Genomic DNA, 27,654 nt, shown 5'->3' on the forward strand with positions numbered 1-27,654 from the left:
AATGACACGCAACACCACATATTCATGTATTAAACTCAGATGGCAAACTTCAGTTTCAAATTGTGTTCGCAGTGTGTGTACACATGAACCATGAATTTCACAAAGTATGAGTTGTTTTGAATGACAAACACAAGTCGATATCAATTATGTAAAAACTTTCCAATAACTGATTTTGGTTTGAATTCATGTGAATGATTGAAAATAAGCTAGTAAGGATTCCTGTGATATTGCTGGTGCCCAGTCGCTGTACATGGTACGTCGACGTACCATGTACAGCTGTACATGGTACGTCGACGTACCATGTACAGCGACTGGGCTGTGTATAGTTATAGGCCTGGCGTGAAAGATTGTGTACCGTGTGGACATGCTGGATATGATGATCAATTTCGGTAAGTTTCATTGCGTACATTTGAATACTGATAGCATCAGATGTAGAGTAAATATTGAAGAGTATACTCGATGAGTTTGAGGTGACAAAAATGATGTTAAGTATCAAAATTCAAAGCTATCGTGATACGATTACGTCGCTCTCCTAGTGGTTGGTGGTCGCGCTTGTACAGCCCTGTCGCGACGTACCATGTACAGCGACTGGGCTGTGTATAGTTAAGTCAGCCCCAGCCCCTCACTTGTCATTGGACGTGGACATGGACATTGCTTGTGGTTGTGCAATTGTGCTGCTGCATGCTGTGAGGCCTTGTGAGGAGGAGTCAACATTATGATTACTAATAGGCCCTACTGACGCGTGGTATCGTACAGTGTCAGTGATCTTGTTTAGGGCCTACCACTAACCCGACCACGGCGTCTCCGTACGCATGACACTTGAGCTTGTGTAACAACAGCGACAGGGATTTGTAGTTGTATAGGGCCTACAGGTCTAACAGTTTATATAAGACATATAGACTAGATCTAGGCCTAACACGTTAGTCAGTTTACTACGTGAACAAGAGGCCACAGATTAAGAACACTGGCATATCGGTCTTTTATAGGCCTATGTTCATACAAAGACATGTCCGTAGACATGGTAGATGTTAACCCCGTCGCGGGGCGCTGTGGTACGTATTTGTCCGTATGGGGTCGCTGCTGCGGTTAGGTAGATGTATGAAAGATGGGTTAAATTACTCTCATCTCTCTTTTTACACTACAAACCACAAAGGCACCATGAGTGTGGTAAATTTATATCGCCCATTCCTTCAGGCGTGGATACGAAAGTCCACAACGTACAACACTCATAACCCCGGCGCGGGGCGCTGTAACTAGTAGACTCTAGATCTAGAATTAAGTACAGTAATTGGGGTCGCTAGATCGCTGGATGGTGCGGTTACGACACTCACATCATCAATTACACGGCCCGGTGAGCTACGCGGAGACCAACACGATAATCAATGAGTGGGATCAGGCAACATGACAACATGGCAACACCGCGCCGAGACGGCGATTCTTCGATTAGAATGTCTTACCTTATCACTCTAAGAGTTTTCTGTTCACAATGCGCACTTCCCGATTTTGCCCGAAATCTGAAGTGAAAATCACCACGTTGGTCACGATCGGTAGCAATGTAGCATGATCTAACACCGTTACCGCTTCATGAAACGTATGCATACACACAAAGACCAACGATGACAAAAACGAACAATTACGGAATGGAACAAGTCCGACGTACGATCGAACGGTCGGTCATACTATAGTAGTAGGTAGCTCTTTATAGAACCTCTTTGGTAGCTAGTCTGGACGAGTGAACTTCTGCCGGTACGTGAGCAGACTGCTACCGACTGTACCTACCCACGCAAGCGCGGAAGTACTGAGTAAACGTGTAGGTCTATGTAAAGTGGTGTCCATCTGTATCATACTAGTATCTCTTTGCTTTCAACATCAATTGCTTTCATATTACCTACAGCCAATTCACCTGCTCAGTCTTTCCACTTAGCCTGCATGTTTAATCCCTGCTAATAAAATCAAGAATGAAAGAGTTAGGTCTATACAATATGCTGGAAACAATTCAAATGTAGTAATCTTAAAATTACCTCTGTCAAAGGGCGGGGGGGGGGGGTGGTTAATGTTTTTATGTTTTTCGTCTGTGTGCAAAATAGCTAAAGAAAAGTTAAGAATGGATATAGATGAATCTTACAGGAAAAGTCAATAATGACACAAGAAACAGATAATTAAATTTTGGTAGTGATCCATGAATCTTTAAATTTTTATTTTATTTTTTTTTTTTGGGGGGGGGGGGGGGGGGCAAATAGGGTCAATAAACTTTGGAGCTCAAGTTGCACCTATTATGAGGTTTGCATAAGCATACCAAAGCGTGTCCTCTGCTCGAGAAGCCATGCAGGAGGAAGATTTTTTTTTTTTTTTTTTTTTTAAGCCATCATCGTGAAATTTGGCGATTTTTCAGCATGTTTGCATGGGTGGAAATGAGCTACCTGGCGGAGGTCTGCACTCTCAGAGTGTTTTTCTAGTTAGTCTAGCTTTCATGGAACGGTAGAGGTTTTAGGAGCAAATGCAAACTTATATTTGACCACCATTTTGCAAGTTAATGCAGCTTATCTAATTTTTCTGTGCATTGAGAAAACATCACATGTTCACAGGGCTTCATCATGTACATTGATGAAGGTCAGCTGGACCCACACTGTAAGATATATAAGAAAGCCCTCCAAAAGTAACATGTGTCTACATCCCGCTTCTACTCTGCAGTAAACCACACAAATAAGGGATTCAGTTAGAGCAACTGCTCATAGATTATATTCAGAGCATTCCTGAATCTGTTCAACCTTTCCATTCTACCAGTAACCTAACTGGAATTCTTGTGTGTGTGTGTGTTTGTGGTGTGTGTGTCTCTCTGTCTGTCTGTCTGTGTCAACAGAGCATGGGCAGTGAAATATTATGACAGACTTCAGTACACTGCATCAAAAATCTCACTGATGATATCTCACTAAATTTAGAAACATACATGCCACAGTGCAGATAGACACCATACAGTAATTATTTTGCAGGATAACAGAATGACTAAACATAGTGCAAGTTTCAGGTTTTATGGTAAGTTGTATTCATAACGTCAAATAACTGCAATTTCACATACAGTTGAACCTCTCTTATCCGGCCTCCCTTTATCCGGATCTCTCTGTTATACGGACGCAATCTCGCCGTCATTTTTTTTTTTTTTTTTTTTTAATAATTACGGGAGGAAAGGGGGATTCCCAACTCCTTGAGAACTCCTACACAAACACACATGAATTACATATTACTTCCAACATTAACATACACCTCTATTTTGGGGTCTGTTACTGAGTGTAACGATGAAAAGGTTGCAGTATACACATTACTACTACTTAATACTACATGTGGTACTACAATGGGCTACATCAGTACATGTGTATGTATGTACATGTATAAAGCATTGAGTCTCCCGTATCTGGCCAAATCCCTTATCCGGATGAGCCCCGGTCCCGACTTGTCCGGATACGAGAGGTTCAACTGTACTATGACAATGATCCAGCTTCACACAATTCTTAGTTGCATTTCACAACACATTCAGAGGTTGATCTTGGTAGTTGTGCAGTAACACATGTACACATGCACCAATCTGCAATCCAATGAACGATAAAATGTAGAAATTTTTGACACGTCGAGGTATACTGTAAAACAATATTTTCACGGCATAAAATTTTTGCAAATGGGAGCTGGCAGCCTTATTCGCAGCATGAAATTTTTGCATGTTGCTTCTAACATTCAGTGCATATAGTGTAGACAAGATCTTTAGCGTGCATTTTAATTTCGTGAAACTCAGCTCTCGCGAAATTCGCGAAATTAAAATGTACGCAAACATTCCTCGTATTACAGTACCACAAACAGTTATATAAAATTTATGCATGCATAATTACAATTTGTTGACAGAGATTCTGTACGTTTATTCAGCCATGGTGCTAGTCCACACTGAAATGGCCACATCTGCCATGTGATGTATTCTAAGGTCACACAAAAGACTTTTCATTTGGAAGAATGTGACAGCTGATTGGCAATGGAAGTAGCAATGTATCAGCATCACTATCAAGACTATAGAAAGAGGAGAAAATGAGACTATAGACAGCCATACGGGGGAGTTTACCGCTACACATCTTCAGATAGCCAGAAAAATAATTACCATATACAAAATATGGGCAGCATTCAAAAGAAACATATTTATGAGGATTTGAGTGAAATCGAGCAAGTATTCAGAAAGATTAATGCAGCAAGCTGAATTTTCCTCGAGTCATCATTCATGACTTACTACATGCAACATGGAATATCACCTATCCAATACTGTTTCTACATGAAGGGTCACAATTTCTTTATTTTCTTGAAAAATATAACATAACACAGCTCAGGACACTAAATATCAAGAACACGATTTTACACAAATCCCTCAATCAAAACACAGTACCTGGTAAACAGATCCTTTGTGCATATTGAATGTCACATGTTCATATGTGTGTGTACACACAAGGGTACTCTACATGCAATGTGTAAGTGTGTGTTTATTCAGGACTGGGGGGGGGGGGGCATAGGTCAAGTAATATACCAGGAAGCTGGTTTCCTCGTTTGTTTTGTTTTTACTTTGTAAATCCCAACAGAGTTCGACCTCTATCAACTGACCACGTCGGGACCGGCGGGCATCCAGATATTAAGTGATTTGGCCCGATTAGAGAGATATGCTCAAATACAGCGACAGGCTTAAGAGGGATGGTATAGTTTTGGTTGAGATAGGGCTTCAAGTTTCAAACTTTTTTGTGAGATCATGAGGAATCTGTCATGAAATATAAAAAAGCATACAATTCAAAGACGAATCTAAAGTTTATTTGATGAAAATTGGTTTTGAAATGGCTGAGATATTAAAAAACAAAGAGGTGTAATAAAAGGCAGGGTCCACCTTTGATTAGGATCACTTTGTTTAACTTTGTTTTTGGACATCTCAGCCATTTCAAAACTGATTTTCATCAAACAAATTTTGAATGGCTCTATGATGGATTTGTCACTGAATTAACTAAAGGAATCATCCCTAGCAAGACAAGACAAACAAGTGTCAGCTTTATGAGTACATATATTGCTACATGCTATAACAAGCACTTATTGTCATGTATAAGTTACCCTGTCCGTATGTCTGAATCAGTTTACCTTGTTTTGTTTCATCATGTCATCAATCAAACTATAGGGAGTTCAACGTAAGTCTTAAAATCACAGGTATGTATACCTGGATAGTCAAGGGACAGGCAAGCATAACTAGTGTCAAATGGTAACATGCACCATTCAAGTATCTCAACAAAGTTCAATTAAAAAATATCTAATTCCAAAGAACCATACATATAACTGTAAGCTTGAAAAGATTCCCAGCACTATTTTGTTCGTTGAGATACTTTGGCAAATTATGTTAGAACAACATGCATTTTTATTTATTTATTTTTTTTTTTTGATTGAAGCTTCTTTTAACACTGCACACCATGTCACATATTGACTGGCTCTATCAGTACATAATATCAGGGAAACACGTATTTTCAGGATCTAACCATATTGAGTATGAACAAATATTAGCACAAAATGGAAATAACAGATTTCATGGCCACTACTGTCACTCTTAAATTGGGTTCTGGCAGTAAGCACACATGCTATAATGACTTGTCTGGGCCATTGACTTATTGCTTTCACTTGCATGCACAGAGGAATTAGGTAACATTTTATTAATATTGTAGTATGTAGTACCAAAGAAGTCTCTGCAACATTGATAAGATACAAGATACACAGTTTCACAGCCAACATGAATTTGATGTCAGGCGATTTGCAAGGAAGCATGTCAACTGTTTTAATAGCAATAACCCATAAAGGTTACCTGCATAAATATGAAACACATGTGACATGACAGGTGACAAAGGTGTCCCTTCCTCATGAATCACATTTTCCTAGGGTTTGTCATCTGAGTCTGTGACAATAGTGCTTTGCAAAACACTCACTATGAGTAACTCATAACATGTTGAAAATTGCAAACTTTAAATGTTGTAATATTCATGCAATCGATTTTTCAAGCTGAGTGGCTCCAAAACATATTCACAGGTTCTTAATTTCACACTGTGCAATTGTCAACCCACTCAAAATGTGCACAGAAAATTGTAAAGATATTTTTGTGGGTTTTAGAATTTGCGCTAGCCAAAAGTAGCATAGAATATGTAAAAATTAATGTACTACAAAAATGTTTGTGCTTACAGTACTTGAAGCAGGTGCAGCAGCCTTTCTTGCAAAATTAGACAAGTTCTCAATACACCCAAGTTTGTAATAGTAATTTTAGATTTCATTTCAGTTCTAAAGGGATTCATAATTTTGTTGATATTTGACAATGTATAAGCCTGTCCAGCAAATCACAGCAGACTCCATTGTTGAAAGACATTGTAGATTCCCACATTGATGTCCATCAGAGCTCCTAATGGTCACTCAGCTACATGTGTCATAAGCCATACTTTGCTGCAAGGTGTTGACAGGCTTCTTGGTCTACATCCTCTGCTGCCAGATGAGAAAACAGATTCCTCACAACTAGAAGAATGAAGAGAGCAAGACAGAAAAAAAAAAAAACTTCTATAAGCAATGCTATATACATTGTGATCATTTGTTTGTCAATCATATTTTTCACGCAATCGATAAGATAACTTTGCCTATTCCATACAATGTGAAAAAGCAGATGACCGATTATTGTAATGCATACAAAAATGTGATTTGAAAGATCCGCGCACAGAGAATTTGGCTCTGCGCAAGTGATCGAGTGCGTTGTGCTGGTGGTTGACATTGTGAACATGGTTTGGTATTTGACTAACCCATATAATATAACAGATGATGACTTTTGTTGTTGGGTACATGTACCAAACGCTCCACCCTCAGGGTTTGAAATACTATTTCGGGAGGCTATAAGTCCCTCAATAGCATTTCAAACCCTTCGGGTGGAACATTCGGTATGTTCCCTCCCCCGCCAGTCATCATCTATATAATGTTTGTTTTGATGATGACTCCCCCGCCAGTCATCATCTATATAATGTTTGTTTTGGTCTTACATGTTGTGTTACTCATTTCCAATAACACATAATTTTCCTATATCAGCCTGTACAGGCAGATAAATACTAACTCTTTGTTTATAAAACTAGAACGGGGAGGAATGTGACACCCAACTGACAATGCCACACTGATGCTAGTGGAGATACATGGATGTGAAATTTGCCATCATATGTTATTTGCAGATATGGTCTAGAATTTTCAATAACAATCTTGCTCCATGATCAAATCAAATTCAGCTTGTATGTTCCTGCAATGCACAGTAAATGACTACCCTCTTTTCTCTGAAACAATGTCAAACCTACCCTATTTCCTAAAGGAACAAAAAAGCAAGGGTTACACTGAGGACATATTATGCAATCTGTCCTTTTTTAATTCATCACTAAAAAAAGATTAAACGTAATTATAATCAACTGGTGATTCAAATAATTCAAGTTGCCCATATTGCTACAGATCTTGAAAGAGAATATATTAATAGTAGATCCTTGGAATTACAAGATTTTTCTTATAATGAAATTTCCCATAGTGTGCTAAATGATGCCCACATGTAGATCTCCAGACTGTTGCCACACATTGCACATGATAAAATTCTCATGTCCTGAAGCAGAGTATATTGAATACTAATTTTGTACACATTTGTATTAATTTTGCAGAATCCCATTTTAACACCAAGACTTTTGATTATGTAAATTTATTTTAGTTGTGGGTCAATTAGTAAAGCAGTTTGTGGCGCGGGAAGTTTTTCCTGCTTCTAATGACATGCTCTCAGTGGATTCCTTTAATCCAAACAGGAATGGAAACATCTGCTAATCATAATTAAAGGATCAGTCACACCCTCTCCTACAACCACATGCACAAACTGGCAGATAGTATGCTGTGCTGCATGCTACTGAAGAAAAAAACTTTAGCCCTCACACAGCACTGTACAGCGAGTGTTAATTCTCTGCTTCTCTTGTGAGTGTGGCGTGTGCCACATTGTGCGGATGTGTCTACATGGGTTGAGATGTGTGTCTTGTTGTGAGTCCTTGTAGCAAATACTGGGAAATCCCCCCCCCCCCCTAATCCTTTCAACCTCCTCACAAAGAACAAAGAAAGTGACGGAAATGTCAGTTTTTCCAATAAGGGCCTTTAGTACTTGCAATGCAATGCAATACAATACAATATAGGGACTCTTACAGTGCTCTTATGAATAAACATGTACCACAGCACTTCAAACTAGAAATGTTGCTATGGTGACTGATGCCTCTGCCATAATGCATGATTCTCCCAACAGGTGTATAGTACAATGTCTTCACAATGTGTGATGACAGTTTCACATAACTGGCAAAATATTGAAATGACAGGTTTGTCAGAAATATCTTGAATTTTCACTTTCCTTGAACTGGGTTTGCTATAATTGTCTAAGAGTGCAGGTACACGTATATTGGGGAATTGAGGATTTTTACTTGACTTCTGACCAGCCCTTTTATAAGTGTATGCATTGAGTAATTTTCAAGGTATGAAAGAAACAGTGTAATTACAGTACAAAATAGTTTTTTTTTTTTTTTTTTGCATTTAAACCTGGCCTTTGACCCTTAACCTTTGACCTTCTGGCTGGAAATTTCCCACAGAATCTCCATTAGGTAATACATGCATATATTAAGTTTTAAAACTAATAATGCAAGCATTGCATATACTAGTATATGAGGGAAATAGTAAAATTTTGAGGAGTTGATCTTGACCTTTGACCCCCTGACTATTGACCCATGACCCCTAAATTCCCTAGATAATCCCTGCCAGTCAGTACATGCGTATGTACCAAGTTCCATGAAGATACATTGAACCATTAGCGAGAAAAGTGATTATAACATTTTCACCTAACCTTTGACCTTTTGACCTTTGACCTTATGACATGAAACTCTCTCTGGAGAATCTTTACGCAGGAGTACACGTTTACTCTAAGTTTCAAGAAAATAAATTTGGGCATTGCATAGATATAGGGGAAATAACATTTTTAGCATTTGACCTTGACCTTTTGACCTTTGCCCTCATACCAATGTCACTACAATCTACTCAACTAATTGACCCATCATACATCATCCTTGGACCAAGTTTGGTGAAAGCTGCTTCATCCAGTTTTGAGTTATCACGTAAACAGATAAATTTTAGGATTTGTTCTTGATCTTTGACCTTTGACCTCTGTCCGATTTCACTAAAAAACCAATCAAGTAATTGTCCTATCATACATCATCCTCCGACAAAGTTTGGTGAAATTTGCTTGATCCAGTCTTGAGCTATCGCGTAAACGGATACAATTTCATGATTTGACCTTGACCTTTGACCTTTGGCCTCAGGCCGATTTCACCCAAAATCTAATCAAGTAATTGCCCCATCATACTTTATACATGGACCAAGTTTGGTAAAATTCCAGTCAATATTACTCAAGTTATTGCGTAAATGAATGCGGACGGACGTACGTACGGACGGACGGACAACCCAAAAACATAATGCCTCTGGCACCCCTTCATGGCGGAGGCATAAAAAAGTGAAATTTTAACATTTTCACTTGACCTCTGACCTTTGACCTCATGACTTGAAACTCTCTCTGGAGAATCTTTATTTGGTATTACATGTATACACCAAGTTTCCAGAAAAAAACCTCCAGGCATTGCATAGATATGGGAAAAATAGTGAAGTTTTGAGCATTTGACCTTGACCTTTTGACCTTTGACCTTGAGCATGTGCCCCCAAAAGTTGATAGGCACAACTTCGCCCACTCATGCATATACATACCAAGTCTCATTAGGATACCTTAAATGTTTTTTTAGCTACGCTGTCCACAAAATTCATTACGGACGGACGGACGGACGGAAGGACGGACAACCCGAAAACATAATGCCTCCGGCGACACTTTGTGGCAGAGGCATAAAAATGATAATATCAAACTTCCATTATGGGGATAGGGAAAATAACAAATGAAAAATACTCAAAAATATTTTGTCATGGATTTCTACACTATGCACATTACATAAAATGCTTACAATTCTGAAAAGTCATTGTACCAGTGTTCATAACAACAGGGGTCCCCTCTACTTTCAGGTTTGAACTCACCTTGCTTTTCCTTGGAAGACATGAACATGATGTTCATATCAAATCTTTTTACTCTTGACAGTTCCTCCAGAGTTTCAATGACAGGTAGCTTGGACCTGAAAGAAAGACGGTCAAAATCGCAATATATATCTGATAAGGTTGTTTCTATAAAGTATGCATACTTAAAAAGTGACAAACACTTGTATTACACTGCCCTTCAGGTAATATAGTCCGACCTCTCTTATCTCGCCTACCTTTATTTTGTATCAAACTGTACTGGCATAAACAGGTGGCACATTACCACTACAGATCTGTGCTATTGTGTTGTGTTCTCATCAGCTGATATTCTGCACTCTGGAAAATACATGAAGAGGCCTGATTTCACTGTCCAGGCAGGAACTTCACCACAATGCCATAACTGCTGAATACATCTTTGTTGAGAGCACAACAGGCAACGGCTAAACAAACTACTTGAAAGTGGCAACTGCATGTTTCCCCTGTCTCTTTTGACATCCTCACTGCCCAATCCATCAGTGCACAATTCTTTACATTTAAGGAGTGAAGTTCTACCAGTACTTCACAGTAACATTGACATCTGACCTTTGAGTCTGCAAGCCTGAAATATTTAATGTTAACCCTCGAGGGCGAGCTCATTTTGGTATAGCACTTATTTCCTATGGACACCTACTCGGGACTAGTTTTCAATGGGTTAAGAAACTCCTTTTATGTAGCTATTATTTTCCAAAAGTTTCTGAATTTAACAGGGTATCTTGTGAATACTGATCTCAGATTTGACCTGCATTTTTTACTCTGACCTTATCAGCAAAGAGCTAAGTTCTTTCTCTGACATGGTCTACTGGCCATTTTTTTCAGTACCAGAGTCTATTAAATTCTACTGCCCTATTTTCCAGTAACTATGTTTATTTGAAAAAAAAATCACAATTTGGTTCTCACTTCACATTTTTTTCTTGAAAAAGTCTACATGTCACTTATTTGTCAAAGTTCATAAATAAAGCAACCTTGAAAAGGAATCTTTTATATTTCAAATAATAGCAAGACAAACCATTCTTGATTTCCCACAATAGGTAAGTAACATGTAACCTTGAAACATGTATGAGGCACTTCTGTGTGGTATATGCACTGACAAATCACACTCATTGCAGCTGTACATAAACCCAAACCACACAGTCACTTTGTGGGATTTAACAAGACCTCCACACACTTCACAGTATTCCATAACCCTTATACCTAGTCTCCTTCCTCATCATCTGCACTGGCTACTTGTCACTTTGACATAGGAAGTCTGAAATACTCAGTGAGGTGCAAAATGTGAACAATGCAGTCATACTTAAAGATAAGCACCCCGGAACACTTTCGTTTTTGTTTTTTTTGGGGGGACAAAATTTCGACGGGGGCACATTATGTGATGGTGTGAAATCCTCGGCAAGGGAGCAAAGCGACCGAGCGGGGTTACCACGGTAGGGACTTTTTGTAAAACCAGAGTACAAAAGTCGCGTTTATAAAGATCTAAGCAAAAAAGCAAATTTCTAGGAAATTACACATAGTGGAAAAAATTTAGTGCGAAGGACTATGATTATAACATACAGGGGGTACTACTACTTAAGTGCTAGGTTTTCCATGCATTAGATTGATGGATACACAAGGAGAACTTACGGAATGTAAGATTCCTGGAGAAGAGTTAGTATCTGGGTGAGCATTGCTGTATCAAGGGAATTCTGAAACAGCTTCACAAAACTGGTTGGTGGGATTTTCTGAAAATAAAAACAAAGAAGTGTATGCTGTGTAAATTGAACTGATATTACGTGTTCCTATAAGGAAAGAGACATTTGCAACTTGGAAACGGTTAGTGTAAACTACACTCATTGACATTACGAATGGCCACTGCCTCCAAAAATTAAAGGAGTTCCAGTTATATGTTCAAGTGTAAAAGGACGAGCATGATTACAAGTACATCCAATTGGAGGCATACTCTTGAGTGAATATAATGTGATAACAGATATGACATCATTACGTCACATTGAGACAAGACAGTTCTCAAACTTTTCACAGGAGTGTTGGTGTGTATGGGTCAATATTTTTGTCTCTGTACACAACAGTTTTGTTTTGTGTTGTTTTTTTTTTCCACAAGACAAGTATATCAAACTAGAAATATCCATTGCCAAAATAAAACTTGGCAAGTAGAGTGCACATGGGCAGAATCTCAAGAGTCAACCTTTCGTGTATGATTATGTAACATGCAAGGGTGCTGCCATTAAAAGTTTTAGGCAGCTAGATTCTTTGATGATACGCCTCCATACCAATTTGAATAATTTTAAATAATTTTTAATAAAACCACAGCGGCGTAACACCAATGTATCCTAAGTAAGTGTTCTGCATTGCATGTACTTTAAGATACAATTATGGCAACTTCACTGAGGACACAAGCATACTGACGCCAAAAGGAAAAGCATAGATTTACACTGATGATTGATTCACAATGTAGCTTGAACTTTGACCAAGCTCTGACTAACCTTGGTATTCAAGCTTGCAAACATCAACAGATTTATCAAATTACAGCAAACATTTTGAAAATACCCTTGACATTTTAAATTTACTATTGTTACACCTACTTTCATTTTAAACAGGCTCATCTTGTAATCATAATTGTTTGATGACACCCCAAAAGGACTGAATTGAACACACCTTGAAATATTCAGACAGTATGTCTGGATGTCCCTTGAGTCTCTTCCAGTCAGCCTGGAGCTGGTAGGATGATGATGGCACAACTGGAATTGCAGGCTTGGTGGTAGATCTCGGCTGATGATTCCCTCTTTGGCACACAGAACTCCCATGACTTCTAGGAGATGCACTCAAACCCGTCTGATGTTTAGTCTTTTCTTTGTCTTCAGCTTGCTTTGAATCTGGTCTTACGTCTTGAATGGTAGGTGTAGATTGCACACACTCTGATTGTTCTGCCCTGAAGTTCATTGTTTTAGAATCACCAATACCTATTGGCACATTGTCTCTCCGGTTAGACTTATCGTTTAGTTTCTCCTGCTCCTTTAGATTTTCTTCTTCCACTCCATAACCAACTTCCTGGATTATCATTCTCTTGAGTGGCTTCTGCAATTCATAGTGAGGAATACATAGAGGGTTATGTCAAATGTAAATTACATTAAATGAGCCTTTTTATGATGGGAAGTATTATTTGGACAGTCTAAATCTGTAAACGTCATTCTCTCAAGCTTTCCCTCAATCAAAGTTGTATACAGAAAAAAGGCACAAATCAGGCCTTAACATTTTCTGTGATTTCTGTGATAACACACATTGTATCAGGTAATAGTACACCAATCTTGCTTGCTAAATCTTCCACAGCAATATGTTCTTTCATGAAGTAACCATACATGCTACTGTTGCTGATCGATGGCCTTGTACTAGCATTCTATACTAACCTTTTTTCAAAGGCCCTCACACTGTTGTTAGCACTGACAGCCATGCGAATGTGACTTTCATCCATGAGACAGGAGAAAGCCTACCCTGAACACCAGTCTTACAACAGAATTCAGATCTTGAGTTGTTCAGTCAGTTACTTCAACTATTGGAAATCTTGATTTGCAAATTAGTCACAATTGCACAAAGTATCATGCGTGAGCTCCTTTGAACAAAGCTCTGCCGATTGGTTGTGATTTTTGCTACACGATGCTGGTAGCAAAATTAAAATACACAGGTGTATAGTCCAAACAATTTAGACAAGTCTCCATAGGCCCGTTCACTGGGGCTTGAGCCTCGCTAGCATCTTGACTCTGTCTCACATGACTCTGTCTTCCATTGGCTTCTCTTACAATTACTACCATATTAGGGCTATTAACAAAAGTTTCTTTGATACATAAGCATAAACTTGAAGCGGCAAGCCTATAAAAATCATTTGCATTCAACTCCCGATGAAGCATCTTGAAACAAACCCTTGGCCTCTTGAGTTTTGTTACTGTTTCACTCTCTGAAGTATGCTGAACGAGAAATTAAAATCAAGAAAATCATATAAAAAAAAGGTTTCATTCAAAGCAGAGGGAAATGTCTCCTAAAACAGATTTTTAATGTGACTTATTAAAAGATATCCGCGCCACTGAGAAATCGCAAGTTAAAACTGACTGATTTACTTCACCAATTTTTGCTCCAGAACAGCCATCTTTTTCAAGCCCTAAATATGATGTCATGGAATGAACAAAACCCTTTACGAGTGCAGCAGGACATCGAGGCCACCACTCATTAGGCACATATTTCTTGGTGAGCGGATGCAATATCTGGCCTGTCTTTAGTCGCATCTGCTTTCTCGGCCGAGACATTAAAACGTCCAATTTTTACCTTATATTGTACAGAAAGACTTTGAGTTTGACATCGAGAGTGAATTGAGTGATGACAGTGACAATGACATGAATAGTGACAGTGGCAAAGACGGGGTGGTAGAAGAACTGTGTGGATGGAGTGCGTAGCACTGCGCATCAGTGCAGGGCTGATTCGTTCATTTCGTGATGTCATAATTTTGGTTACCAAAATTTCGCCGTCAGATCGGGCTCAGGTGGTCTAAAAATACCATCTCTCCATCGTTCTAGAGATGTTTTTACCTTCTGAAAGTTAATCATTCATATTCCTAGAGACTTCAGCTTTCCAGAAATGTATAAATCACCTTGTTTATCAATATCATCCTTTTTTCTCGTTCACCATACTTTAAAGGTAAAACATAGTTCTGGTAAGGGTTTGAGAACCCATCTTCCACCATTTCATATTTGCTTGCAATATATTGTGAGGGTCTACCAAAAAACTTACCTGGCTGATGCAATTTGCCAGAATGATAAGTAGTTATGGAGTATTTTGAGATAAAAAGTAAAAAATTAAAAAAAGTCTGTACACCAACTTTTATTCCACAGAGGATCCAGGGTAACTTGGACTCGGGGAAAACTCGGCCCTATTTCAGACAATATACATGCAGTTCGTGATCGGCATATTTTGTACACAAGCGCACATTCATTTTGTATGTACGCCAAAGAGGTTCTTCGATGCATGCATTGTATTAACTCAGTTTTCATAAAATGCCATTGGTAGTCCATAAACACTTTTGCAAGCATTTAACTTTCACGAATCCTGACTCTTCGCGAAGTTTGCGAAAGTTTCAAGCATGTGAGAATTTCTGGTTTGACAGCATCTTTACCATAAGCCTTCGTACTGCAGTAAAGAGGGTTGTATCCTGACCTTTGATCGCAAGTGAGGTGGTTTGTCCACAGCCTGAATGATGTTAGTAGGTTCCATGGCCTGGCGTCTCTGCTCCTCCTTCTCCTTGAGAAGTTTGTCAATCCTCTTCACTTCATTTTTGGCTTGCTTATTGTCTGGCTCAATGTTGAGGACCTGTTCAAAATCTGCATCAAAAACACGGGGAACTAAAATGAGGATACTGAACATTTTGTACTAACGGTCAGCACATGCGAGAAGAGTCAATGCATTTCCTGCAGATTTGCTGCTTTATTTTCTGCTTAATCTTTGCATTTAGTGGATAGGAATGAAACCACCTCTAATTTTCTCATCTAATTCTGCTGTAATTGAAGGTGAATGAATGGATCCTACTTATTACCAGCCAGTCATTCAGACATAAAAATCAACATGATCCATTATGAATTTAGATGCCTAAAAAGAAGACAAAATGAAATTTATAGGCATCACATGAGTACAATATTGATTACATTGTGTGTGTGTGTGTGTGTGTGTGTGTGTGTGTGTGTGTGTGACAACTGCAAAATACAATCAAGTGAACATAAAGTTAGAGAAATCTTTAACTCATTCACCAAACTGTGAAGTAGATGCCACTGTGACTACCTATATTTACCTTTCTTAGCTTCTTCCAGTTTACCAAGTTCCACTCTGGCTGATCCTCTCCTGGCATATGCCTTCACATAAGTACAATCATGAGATATAGCTACATCACAGTCCTTTTCTGCCTCTTCATACCTGTGGGGAAAAATAAATCTGGAGATGAACAAAGCTTCTCATGGGTGGCACATTGATATATCATGATATGGTCGATGTGACTGCCATAGCATGACTGCAACCATGTGAATGATATAAGATCACTTTTTTTTTTTATAATGCTTGTAGTATTTACAATCCAGAAATTGTGACACACCCTCCTTACCCTCAACTAATTATATGTTGCTCAGTCTTCTGATTACACCTTTTGTATTAACACTAAACAGGCTCAATACCTGCATTGAACTATTATGATATACATACTTTTTTTTAGCTTTCTCTGAACTATCTGCAGATAGAATTGAAAATACAAAAAAAAAAAAAAAGAAGAAAAAGAATTTGCTTGTTTTTTTCTGATAATTTGAAACACTGACTTTAAAATAAGCAGTAATCCTTCATGATACTACTTCACTCAACATGTAATACAGTCTGCCCAACCAGAGCCCCGAATTCCAACAGTTACTATTCAATTTGAATGACAGCACAGCAAAGCACTTTGCAATATGAATGAAAGACTCACCGCTTTTTCTTCTTCTTCTTTCGTATAATGCAATACAACGGGGTGGGTGAGGGGTTATAGACTTATTAGTTGATATCTAAGCTGCCGATCCAGTTCAGGGTAGTATCACTTGCTTGAGCAAGTTTTTCAAGCCTGCTTCCGCAGGTAGATGTCCCACATGAACAAATTGCTCATGCCTATTAAACTGTAACCATTTTTAGCATCAGGATGTAAATGTAAGAAAGCAGGATACTTCACTGATTTGGGCTATAAAGAATTATTCTTACAAGTATTACCTTTTCAATTTAAGAAGAGCCATGGCTCTGTTTGCAGACAGCAAAGCATTGCTTCCATCCACCTCAAGACCCTTGGAATAGCATGCTATGGCATCCTCATAATTGCCCTTCTTGAAGAAGTTATTGCCCTGAGAAAACAGAACAATGTTTACACAACTTCACCACTGAATTGAAAACAAACTGTTTTGACGATTACAGCCCCCGCAACTAGAAACATGTTTGGAGGAGCCAACTGCATATTCTTGAAAATAAAGAATGTATGCATAGGTACTTGTGTGTGCGGACTAAAGCCTACAAACATTTGGCCTGAAAATTAAATTTGTCCCTGCATATTACAGAGTAATTAAATTCACCGATGAGTTTACATAATTATATGCATCAAAAGACTAACCTCGGTATGTCATTGATTTCCGTAACTATCATGCAACCACAAAATCCTGGAACAAGTAACCTTGTATCACACCACATTATGATAATAATTAACATGTCTTCACATGTGTATGAAGTTGTACTTGGTGCATATTTTACTCTATGTGGATACCAATATAACCCATACTACAAGGTGCCCATGATACCGCACATGTATTATCCCGATTGCCTGGTATCACTAAACTGATACAACCAATCGGGAAAAAAAAAATGACATTCTAAGTTGACATCCAAAGCATTTAACTTCAGCCTTTCATCAGCTTTTGCAATGTGTCACTGCACCCACATCCTAAGTTTCATGGAATCCTGCCATCTGTCTCTCCATTGATTTACTACATACACAACACAATTTTATAATATCACTTGACCTACAATGTATAACCTGAACTTTCAATTTATCGGAACATACATATATATTTTGTTGAAAATCTAGGAGTGCAGCAGTCATATTACATCCATGCACCAACATTAACGATGTAATGTATATTTTTTGAACATTTTGGCTATAATTGGTCTTTGGTACATTTTGCCAAAATTTTCCTAGACTTACTGAATAAATCTGATGGAATGAATAAAATTGTATACACTGCAGATATTCATTGCAGTATTGTGTGCACACTAGAATTTGTATCACTTTATACGATGAGTCACTGTGTAAACAAAAAGTACACACCGACAGATAGGTTAGTGCCATTATGTTTCTGGTATACATGAACAGGAGTACAGTAAGGGAAATCCACATCTTGTGTCCTATGTGGGGGGGGGGAGACTTGTAACATACAGCCAGACCTATCAAACTAAGAACTTCTCAACCCGTTTCTGGAAACCCTTTAATTTCTTGCAGTAGAACACAAATGAAAACATATGTTTAAATCACTTTTTTTTTTTTTTTTAAATTCAACCATCCTCATACAAACTTATTATTACAGCAATAATGTTTAATTTCGAAGCGAATACACATGCAATACTGATACTCTCAATAACCTACCTTCTCTTTCTCTGCATTTGCCTCCATGATTCTACGCTGCATCTCCATCTCCTCACATTCAGCATCACTGTCCGTCTCATACTCATCTTCCTCCACTACTTCCTTCCTGTTGCCGACCTTATCAGCATCATCACTGTCATCTACTGCTGCACAAGCTTTCTCCTAAAATATGATTTAAACAGGTAACATGCAGACATATTGTCCAACAGTATGCCGGAAGACATAAATTCACTTTCTGAAAGTCATATAAACTGATGTCTCACTGAATATACAGTAGCTGTGTGAAAGAAGTCACATCTGTATTTTGTAGTGTGGCTGTATGCATTGTAACAATGTAGCTCTCCTTCATAACTGGTTTTAAACATAAACATGCTCAGAGACATGCTATGCAATCATCATTGGTTAGCAACAGCTACCGGTTAAACGATGAGGTTAGAGTAAATGACGGGAAATGGAAATTGAGAAAGTGATGAAAATACTTTATTGAAGACTACTAGCCTATTGTGAGTTTATTACAGCTCATTAGACAGATGTTGTGAAACAGGAGTTGTTTACAAAGCGCTCTTTGTTGAACGTGCTTGGTAATCACAGCCTGGAATTCAGAATGTTTTAGGTATTCAAGATGACCATGTCACCGATGTATCAGAAATTAGTGTCTGGAATTAATGAAGTCCTTATTTGTGATACGTAATTTGGTATATGTAGTTGGAAAATGGAAGGTTGGATTGGTGTGTTTAGAAATTGGAGTGAGAGGAATAATTGTTATAATTTTGGGAAATTTTGCTGTAAACAGAAATAGAGAGTAGGCGGATGAATATTAGTCATTTTCCAGGGATCTGAGTTGCACATGAATGCGCCCTTTGTGCTGGTCGTATGTACCGCGGGAAATTTGGACACTTGCACTGCACGACACACACATCACTTCGCACTCTCGCACCGTAGGACAAGCAACCTGCCGCAATGGGTTGAGTCTGGCTGTTTTCCGCCTGTTATGTCTTTTGGTTTTTGGCAGTTTCTTTTGGACAAGACAAACTGTAAGCCCTTTATATTGTTATAGATATCAAGAGAAAGATATATTTGTGACAGTATAAAAATCTGTTATTAGTTAATTGTATACATTGTTATAAAACTGACAGATGTCGGGTGTAATTGCTTGATTGGAAAGAGAGCATCAAGAGATAACTCAACCTGATCGATGAACAGGCTCTGTCCTACACCATCGTTCCGGAAAAGTAAAGTAAAGTAAAGTAAGTAAGTAAGTAATTTGTTTGAGTCAAACTAATGACAGTATAAATTGGGTTGTTGGAAAGTAAATGGGAGAAATTTGATTTGATGTGATTTTTGTTCTATTCACAAAAATAATATGAATTGAGAAATCAGTAATGGTAATTATTGTATGTTAAAGTATGAATTTAGGTGGAGGGTGTTTAATTTGAGTCAATTCAAAATGGCGGCGCCCATGATTTAGATTATTCAAAATGGCGGCACCCATGGTTTAGATTATTCAAGATGGCGGCGCCCATGACTTAATGATGTTACATGGCGCCAGTTTATAAATTAATCAGTGGTTTTTGTAGTAATGTCATGCTTTAATGTATAGAATGATCATAATTTTGATGAGTACTGTATTCAAAGCATGGTCAAGTAAATTTATAATTGATTTATTTTCTGAGTTGAATGATTATAATTTTGATTGAGAAATGTATGTAAAGTTTGATAGAAGAGAATTGAATTTTGTGTTCCTAAATGAACATTATAAGAGTACATTGGTATACTGAAGAATCAATTTATTTATATCTAGTGTTCATGGGTGAGATGTTCAGCCCTCCGGTACTGGTGTTCTCATGTCTGAGGATGAGGGTTCATACTTCCAAAGAGCGAGTTGCTACCTGACTTAGGGTAGGCATGAATTATTTATGAGCAATATTGGTCATCATTTTTGTTTAATGTGCACTGTTTATTATACAACTATGAATATTTTTGGTGTTTTATCTATTACAAAAAAGGGGGAAAGCTTTTGGTATGCAGAAATTTAAACAGATATACATGGAAGTGATTATTGGTATGTACATGATTTATGATAGTCGCTATGGGGTAATGGTTAAATTGTTTATTCGAGTGCATGTTTAGATGGTACATGCGAGTTTAGATGGTGGTTGATTAGAGTTTCATTGATACAATACTAGTTCATGTATCGGGCGATGAATGAGTCATTGAGTTTTGTGGATATCCTGGGAAGTTTGGATATTCGAGATAATTGTGTGGATAGTGAGTCCACGAGTTTTGAAGACAATTTATTGTATATTGCATCATAGCTTCTATCTTGATCTGCATTGAAAGTAATTACATTTGTAGATTTAGCAAAATATATATACATATAGTTTTCACATTTTGGGAAGTGCTCTTGCAAAAAAAAAAAAAAAAAAAAAGGGATCAGTTTATTAAGAAATGAGATGTTGAATACAAACTTATGATTGTTTTCCTGTTTCTTGCAGGGTTTTTTTGGGTGTTGATTTACTGACACCAATAAAGTCAAGTGAACTACAATCCTGCGTTCACTCATTCATTTGAGTCCTGGGGTTTATCACCACATCATCACAGCCCCCTAACCACCTATCCACGACATAAAGATTAGAGTTAGAGTGTGGGTTAGGGTTAGGATTAGGTTCAGGATTAGGATTAGGGTTAGGGTCAAGGGAAGGGTCCTGGGTAATTGCCGAGGGGGTAATTGCCCTAGACCCCCTGTTGAGTATCAAATCATCGTATTTTGTCACAGTCTAGCCTGTAACAGATGTTATGCTGTCACAATCTAATTGAAAATAAGAATTCCTGTAACTTTCTCAAATAATTGATGCAATACCTGTAGCATCAGGACTAAAAGAAATTGAAGCAAGTAATGTTTTGTAGCATCTAGTAAGTTCCCTATGACTACTTGGATCAAGACTATCATACCTAAAGTACTTACAACATCAAATTTATCCCAAGCTCTGTAATCATAGGCTCTAATCTTTTTCCCTGGCTGTTGATCTTGGGTAGGATTAGTTTGAATTGTCTTTGCAGCTTCCTCCTGACTATGTCCAGCATTCTTTTTCTTCCTGCGCTTCTTCTTGACATTTCTATTCCGTACTGGTGGCAGTTTCTGCAACAGATACAAAAAGCATAATACATATAAAGCTTTAATAAAGAAATAAGTCATTGCCATCTTGGCGATCAAGGCGCTTAGGGGGCATGCACCTTAAAATGACACTTATTGATATTTTAGGTAACAGAATGTTGTCACATGTTTCAGCTACTTAACAATGCCATTATACAATGTAATCCAACTTTGGCCATTAATGATGAAATAAAATTGCCATGGATATTGCAAGATGCACATAGAAATGGGGTAACAGATTTGCTACTGACCCGTTATTCCCCATATACATACACACATATTTTGCTGAAATCAGCCAGCCTCCATGTTGAATTGTCAGAGTAAGCTGTAGCTTTTCATGTTCCTCAACTAGGGGCAAATGCAGCAATTTCACCTTGGTGAGTTGTCAGTCAGCCTGAGTGTGTCAGAAGGAATTGTTCAAACAGCTCACTGTTCTGCCACCACTCATACTACCTAAGTAGGTCAACTGTTCCGTATTACAAATTTGAGTGCTTTTTTGTTTGCACTACTTTATTGAACAAAATACATGAAAATTTCAACTTTTACCGTATACAATAATGCACCTGTCTGAGTGCATCTGTAGGAATTGTGCGTGTTGAGAGAAAACTTACAACTAAAACAGATGAATGTTTGTGACAAGACTGGAAAAAAATGAGAAAAGACGAAAAGAATTAATTTAAAACCATTTTAAGAAAATCAAACGATTTAGAAGGAAAACTAGGTTATTTCCAGAGCGGCACTTGCTTGAGCAATTGCTAGCAGTAGCACCTGAAGTCACGATGTAGGGCCTACCACAAGCACTGGCGATGTCAGTCCTAAGTCCCCCAATTTAGCGACAATTGTAACTTTGCTATTGATTTCAAACCGAGCGTATCAAACAGATATGATGAGAATGGAGTGGGGAAAAAAAATTGTATTTGAAAGAAAATAACATTAGAACGTATGAAAATGAGCTTTCATCGCTTTGCGATCGAGCTGGTTGTGTGGTGTTCATGTGGCTAACCACACGGCACGGCGGGTGTTCCCCACACACACACAGCGATATCCAGCTTCTACGGCCATGTGTGGATATGTACATAGAATCCTAACCTCGGGGCGCTCCTTGTAACGTTACACAGTTTGACTGTACGCGTTGGGGCTGGCCGCAGTTAATAGAATCCCTACTACAGTACAGCCTACACAGGCGCGTGCGTGTGGCTGTATCCAGCGACTAGGCCATGGCTACAACTACACTTGTGTGGCTGGATCTTTGTGGGGATAGTGGATGGTAAAGACTAAGTATTAAAAGACACACGCATGTGTGGTTAGGGTCTATTACTAATGGTTACACTGCCCCCTCCCCCCCCCCCCCAAAAAAAAAAAAAAAAAAAAAAAATTATAAAAAAGTCATAAAAAACTCCTCCAGACAGAAAAATTTGTATGCCAAAACTCACATAACATTAGGCTATCCAACTATTACTATTGGCCACCAGAAACTTGTAGATCTAACGTTAGATCTATTGTAAATTTACCAAAACTCGTTCTTTCCTAACTAAGCGTTAGAACTGTTTAGATCCTGAAATGCCCTCCCTGACAATGTTGTGACGGCCTCTTCACTAGTGTTCTACAGTTAACGCCTTTCGTCTCCTGCTGACGACGGAAGGCAACAACAGCTAATTCCGCAAATTCCGAGGCAATTACTTGTATTGCACCCTGTAAATTATTGGCACATGCACCTAGCCTTATTCATAGCGGTAGGTTGGATGTACCCTAACCGCAGCAGCGACCCCAATGTTACTATGTTACAGCGCCCCGCGCCGGGGTTAGATGTAGGCCCTACCCCTATGTATAGTAAGGTCTCGCGCAGGGACTTAATGATCGCGCATAGCAAGCAATATTACGCGTAGGACTAAGCGCAAAATTTGCCGATACGCCCATGGAATAAACATACCTGACAACCGCTAAACATAAGAAGGAAGCAGGTAAGAAATTTTGATTTTAAACAAATTTTTCACTAAATTTCCAATTTTTTGGAACAAATTTTTCACTAAATTTCAAATTTTTTACCTTATGATTTACCTACCCTAGCTTAAAATCTTTTTTAAGGATGTTGTAGCCTAAACGTGTCGTCTCGCTTGTCTCGTTCGTATGATCGTAGCCGATAGAATTCGTAATTTGTTCGATCGATCGTTATAATATTCTACGAAAGCCGAAGCACGTTGCAGCCACAGAGAGGGGCAGACACTTTCACGCATGAAACTACATGTAGGGCAGCTGCGCGACCTTTACATGCCTACCCCGAGAAATTGAACGCATAAAATTAAGTCCGACATACAAACGGCGACAGCGCACCAACGTTACTCCGTCATCGAATATCGTATCATCAGGAGATTCTGGGAGGTGATTTTTCTGCATTTTCGTGATATTTATTGAGAAATTCAGGTACGATTGTGGAATAATTTTTATTATAAGAGCATCACAAATTTTCGTGCACGATATCTAACGTTGTCGTTGGACCCCTCAACCATACGTACAACACTGTCATGACTGTGGCCCAGACGCTATCAATATCACTATGCGAACAGCGACTGGGCTGGCTGTGTATTAGACACGGCTATGACACACACTATCACCTAACTTACACAGCCCAGTCGCCGCTGTACATACGTCATGTATGGTTGAGGGGTCTAGATATCGCGCACGAAAATTTGAAATGCTGTTATAATAGAAGTTATTCCATAATCGTACCTGAATTTCTCAATGAATATCACGAAAATGCAGAAAAATCACCTCCCAAAATCTCCTGATGATACGATGACGGAGTAGTGCGCTGTCGCCGTTTGTATGTCGGACTTTTTTTTATGCGTTCAATTTCTCGGGGTATGTAAAGATCGCGCAGCTGCCCTCTGTAGTTTCATGCGTGAAAGTGTCTGCCCCTCTGTGGCTGTAACGTGCTCCGGCTTTCGTAGAATATTTTTTCACTTGATATTAAATTTGTCCCTGTTAAGCAACAGCAGTATTATTATTGTTATTATTATTATTATCATTATTACTATTATCACCACCACCATCATCGATCATCATAATCATCATCTTTTTTTTCTTTTTTTTTATGAAGCACTGTCATGCTGAAAGTACAGCTCCATTTAATATAAATATTCTTTTTTTTTTTCTTATGAATGCAATGTCAAGCTAAGAGGACAGCTCCTTTTGATTTTAATGAAAGTAAGTAGTGTATGTTGTGTTTTTTTCGGTGCATTGTATATTCTTTACGAATGCACTGTTTCTGCTGAAAGTACAGCTTGGTTTGATTTCATGATAATCGTGTTTTGTTGAATCGTGGATTCTATGATACATGTGATTTGATTTATCATGAAACTGTATTGAATATGGAATCAATAAAAGATTATGGAAAAAAAATCATCATCATCATTATCATTTTCATTATTATTATTATCACTTCCACCACCATCATCATTTTATCATTCTTATTATCATTATTTTTATCATTGATATTTTCATAATCGTTAATGATTTTCATTTATAAAGTTTTCTTACAATATTTCTAATCACTTTAACCAATAATATACACGTAATATAAAATGGAAAAAAGTAAAATATGAACATATATTTTGTGTATGTGTGTGTTTGTGTGTGTGCTTACCCATTCGTCACCCTCTCATTTTCGTCACCCATTTGCCACACTCTCATCTAATTTTTCTTCAGTATCATTATGGCCCTCCCCTGTCACAAATATATCACAAGTTAGCGCAAGAATTCACAAGCAAATTCAAATTGAAATCACACTTCAACTTCGATACACTGAAATATTAATATTCCTTTATAATATTATGATCGTTGTGTTAAAATTTGACTTAAAACAACATTTTATTAACAGTATTTCAGCGTAGCTGGCAGCATACATTGTTCTTGTGTATGATGACGTCACGTGGTAAACGATCGATCGAACAAATTACGAATTCTATCGACTACGAACGAGACAAGCAAGACGACACGTCTAGGCTACAACATCCTTAGAACAGATTTTAAGGTTAGGTAGGTAAATTACAAGGTAAAAAATTGGAAATTTAGTGGAAAATTTGTTGGAAATCAAAATTTCTTACCTGCTTCCTTCTCATGTTGAGCGGTAAGTCAGGTATGTTTATTCCATGGGCGTATCAGCAAATTTTGCGCTTAGTCCTACGCGTAATATCGCTTGCTATTGACCGATTCTGTGACGCGCTATGTGTATTTCTGGCATGGGCAGCGCCATTACTGCGGTGTCTCAGCCGACCCCCCCTTCCCACTCCCCACCCCTCTCACGCGCGCTTAATGAGAAACTGATGCATGGTTGTTTTAGCCAATGGGCGTCTCGTACTGAGTGCGCGAATGCTTGCTTAGTGCGCGAACCTTTGTTACAAGTGCGCGATAAACATGTTGCCCTTGGGGTGGGGGAGAGCAGGGGGGGTCGGCTGAGACACCGCAATTTGAGCTCATGGCTGCGCCCAGTGCCATAAAATGTCTGCTGCCCTCAACGAACCCGAATCGGTCAATACGCAGTTACGCTATGCGCGATCATTACGTCCCTGCGCGAGACCTAGTACCCTTACTATACGTAGCGTAGCGTATTAACAGCGTCTGGTCGGTCTAACTTAAACTATCACCAAGTTCTGCAAGAACTTCAAAGTTGAAGGAAGCAGACTATCGACAAGAAGTAGAAGAAGAAGAAGACCTTAACGTTAGATCTACCAATGCGAATGGTTAGCTTAGACTAGTAGAGGACTCGCTAGACTACTACGAATGACCAGAAACACCATACGATTTCATCTTCGCTGACAAAGTACGTACGCTTGACCGGTAATAACTTGAGAAAAATCGATAATGCGATTATTGCAACTATCACCTTTTCTTTCTCCGAACTTGTACAATCATTCTCTTTTAGCTCTTGATCCTTCTTTTTAATATTCGTTTCCCATGCGTTCAAGTCCCTGAGAAAGCTCTGCAGATCTTGCTGATTACGCCGTACATCTGTCTGCAACTGAAGAAATTTATCAGCGCTCATTTTGAAAGAAGAGGGCACCTCACGTCACACAGAGTAGACCGGAGACGCGGTCGATACATACGGTACGTACCAGCGAACTTCGGTGGTACAACCGTATACGCTCCCATGCCCAGCTAGCTTTCAATCGGCAACGCAGCATACTGTACTTCGCTTCAGAGTTGAATCACGTCTGCTCTGCGGTGTTGCTAGACAACTTGTTTACTGGTTGTCCTATACTCTCGAAGAGATAGAATGAATAAGAATTATAATTACATGTATTGTATCAATATACATCTATCATCTTCCGCAAGAAAAAACAAACATATCAATAGGTGAAAATGGTCATAAAATGTGATAAGATTTTAGAGATTTGTATGTATGAATATTCATGCTTTGTATTAGGTCCTAGGGGAACCAGGGGCGAGTGGACAAAAAAAAAAAAAAAAAACAGTCCAGCCGAAACAAAGCAAGGTAACTCAAAGCATTTTCCCCGTTAAGACTGCCACTAACATAATGACAGTATTTTTTTTTTTCAATAATGATTATGAAATCGCCAAACTGTATGCTTTCCATTTTTGTCCCGGACCTTCTGGGCAAAGTGAAACGTTTCTAGCTCCTCTAGTAGAGGTGGTATGGTATGGTATTTATTTCCGTATAAAAAAAAAAAAAAAAAAAAAAAAAAAAAAAAAAAAAAACCGGGTGGATTGCCCATATTCAGCGTTGCCAATATGGCAACGCTGTCCTTCCATGGGGTCCACATACAATGAGTACAATATTAATGGACACGTACAAAACAAGTTATACAGACATGCAGGTGGAAACACATACAGTAAAATGGGAGAGAGAAAAAAGAACAACCGATAACAGAAAAATCTTAAAGGCAATTAGATATAACAATGACCAAATCAGAATATGTTTAGATATAAAATGGAGTGTTTGAAAATAAAATCCTCAAACATATCTATGCAGTGAAAAAAAAAAACCAACAGATTATTGTAGAATAATTACTTTGATAAATTTAGACTAAAATACGTAGTAAAGTAACTAGGGACTTGTGTAAAATGCTTAGATGAATCTATGACAATTTAAGAAAAATAAAATTCGTGGCAAGTGATACGTCAA

The 27,654-nt window shown here is 38.3% G+C and overlaps 2 protein-coding genes across 2 annotated transcripts in view; one reads left to right on the forward strand and one right to left on the reverse strand.

Moving 5' to 3' along the window:
• Positions 1-27,654, forward strand: part of LOC140246225 (mitochondrial 10-formyltetrahydrofolate dehydrogenase-like) — a 647,794-nt gene that overhangs the window by 466,403 nt on the left and 153,737 nt on the right. The gene's annotated exons all lie outside the window — the stretch shown is intronic.
• LOC140246224 (RNA polymerase II-associated protein 3-like) lies at positions 3,020-26,553 on the reverse strand. The gene is made up of 10 exons (XM_072325675.1): positions 26,395-26,553; positions 21,324-21,497; positions 18,359-18,520; positions 16,942-17,069; positions 16,007-16,128; positions 15,379-15,542; positions 12,835-13,254; positions 11,806-11,903; positions 10,153-10,247; positions 3,020-6,552 (listed from the first exon to the last, which is right to left on the reverse strand). Exons 1-10 carry the CDS (start codon positions 26,551-26,553, stop codon positions 6,467-6,469), a joined length of 1,608 nt encoding a protein of 535 aa, XP_072181776.1. The 3' UTR covers positions 3,020-6,466.

The sequence above is a fragment of the Diadema setosum genome, chromosome 2, assembly GCF_964275005.1.
Source record: "Diadema setosum chromosome 2, eeDiaSeto1, whole genome shotgun sequence".
Taxonomy (NCBI): Eukaryota; Metazoa; Echinodermata; class Echinoidea; order Diadematoida; family Diadematidae; genus Diadema; species Diadema setosum.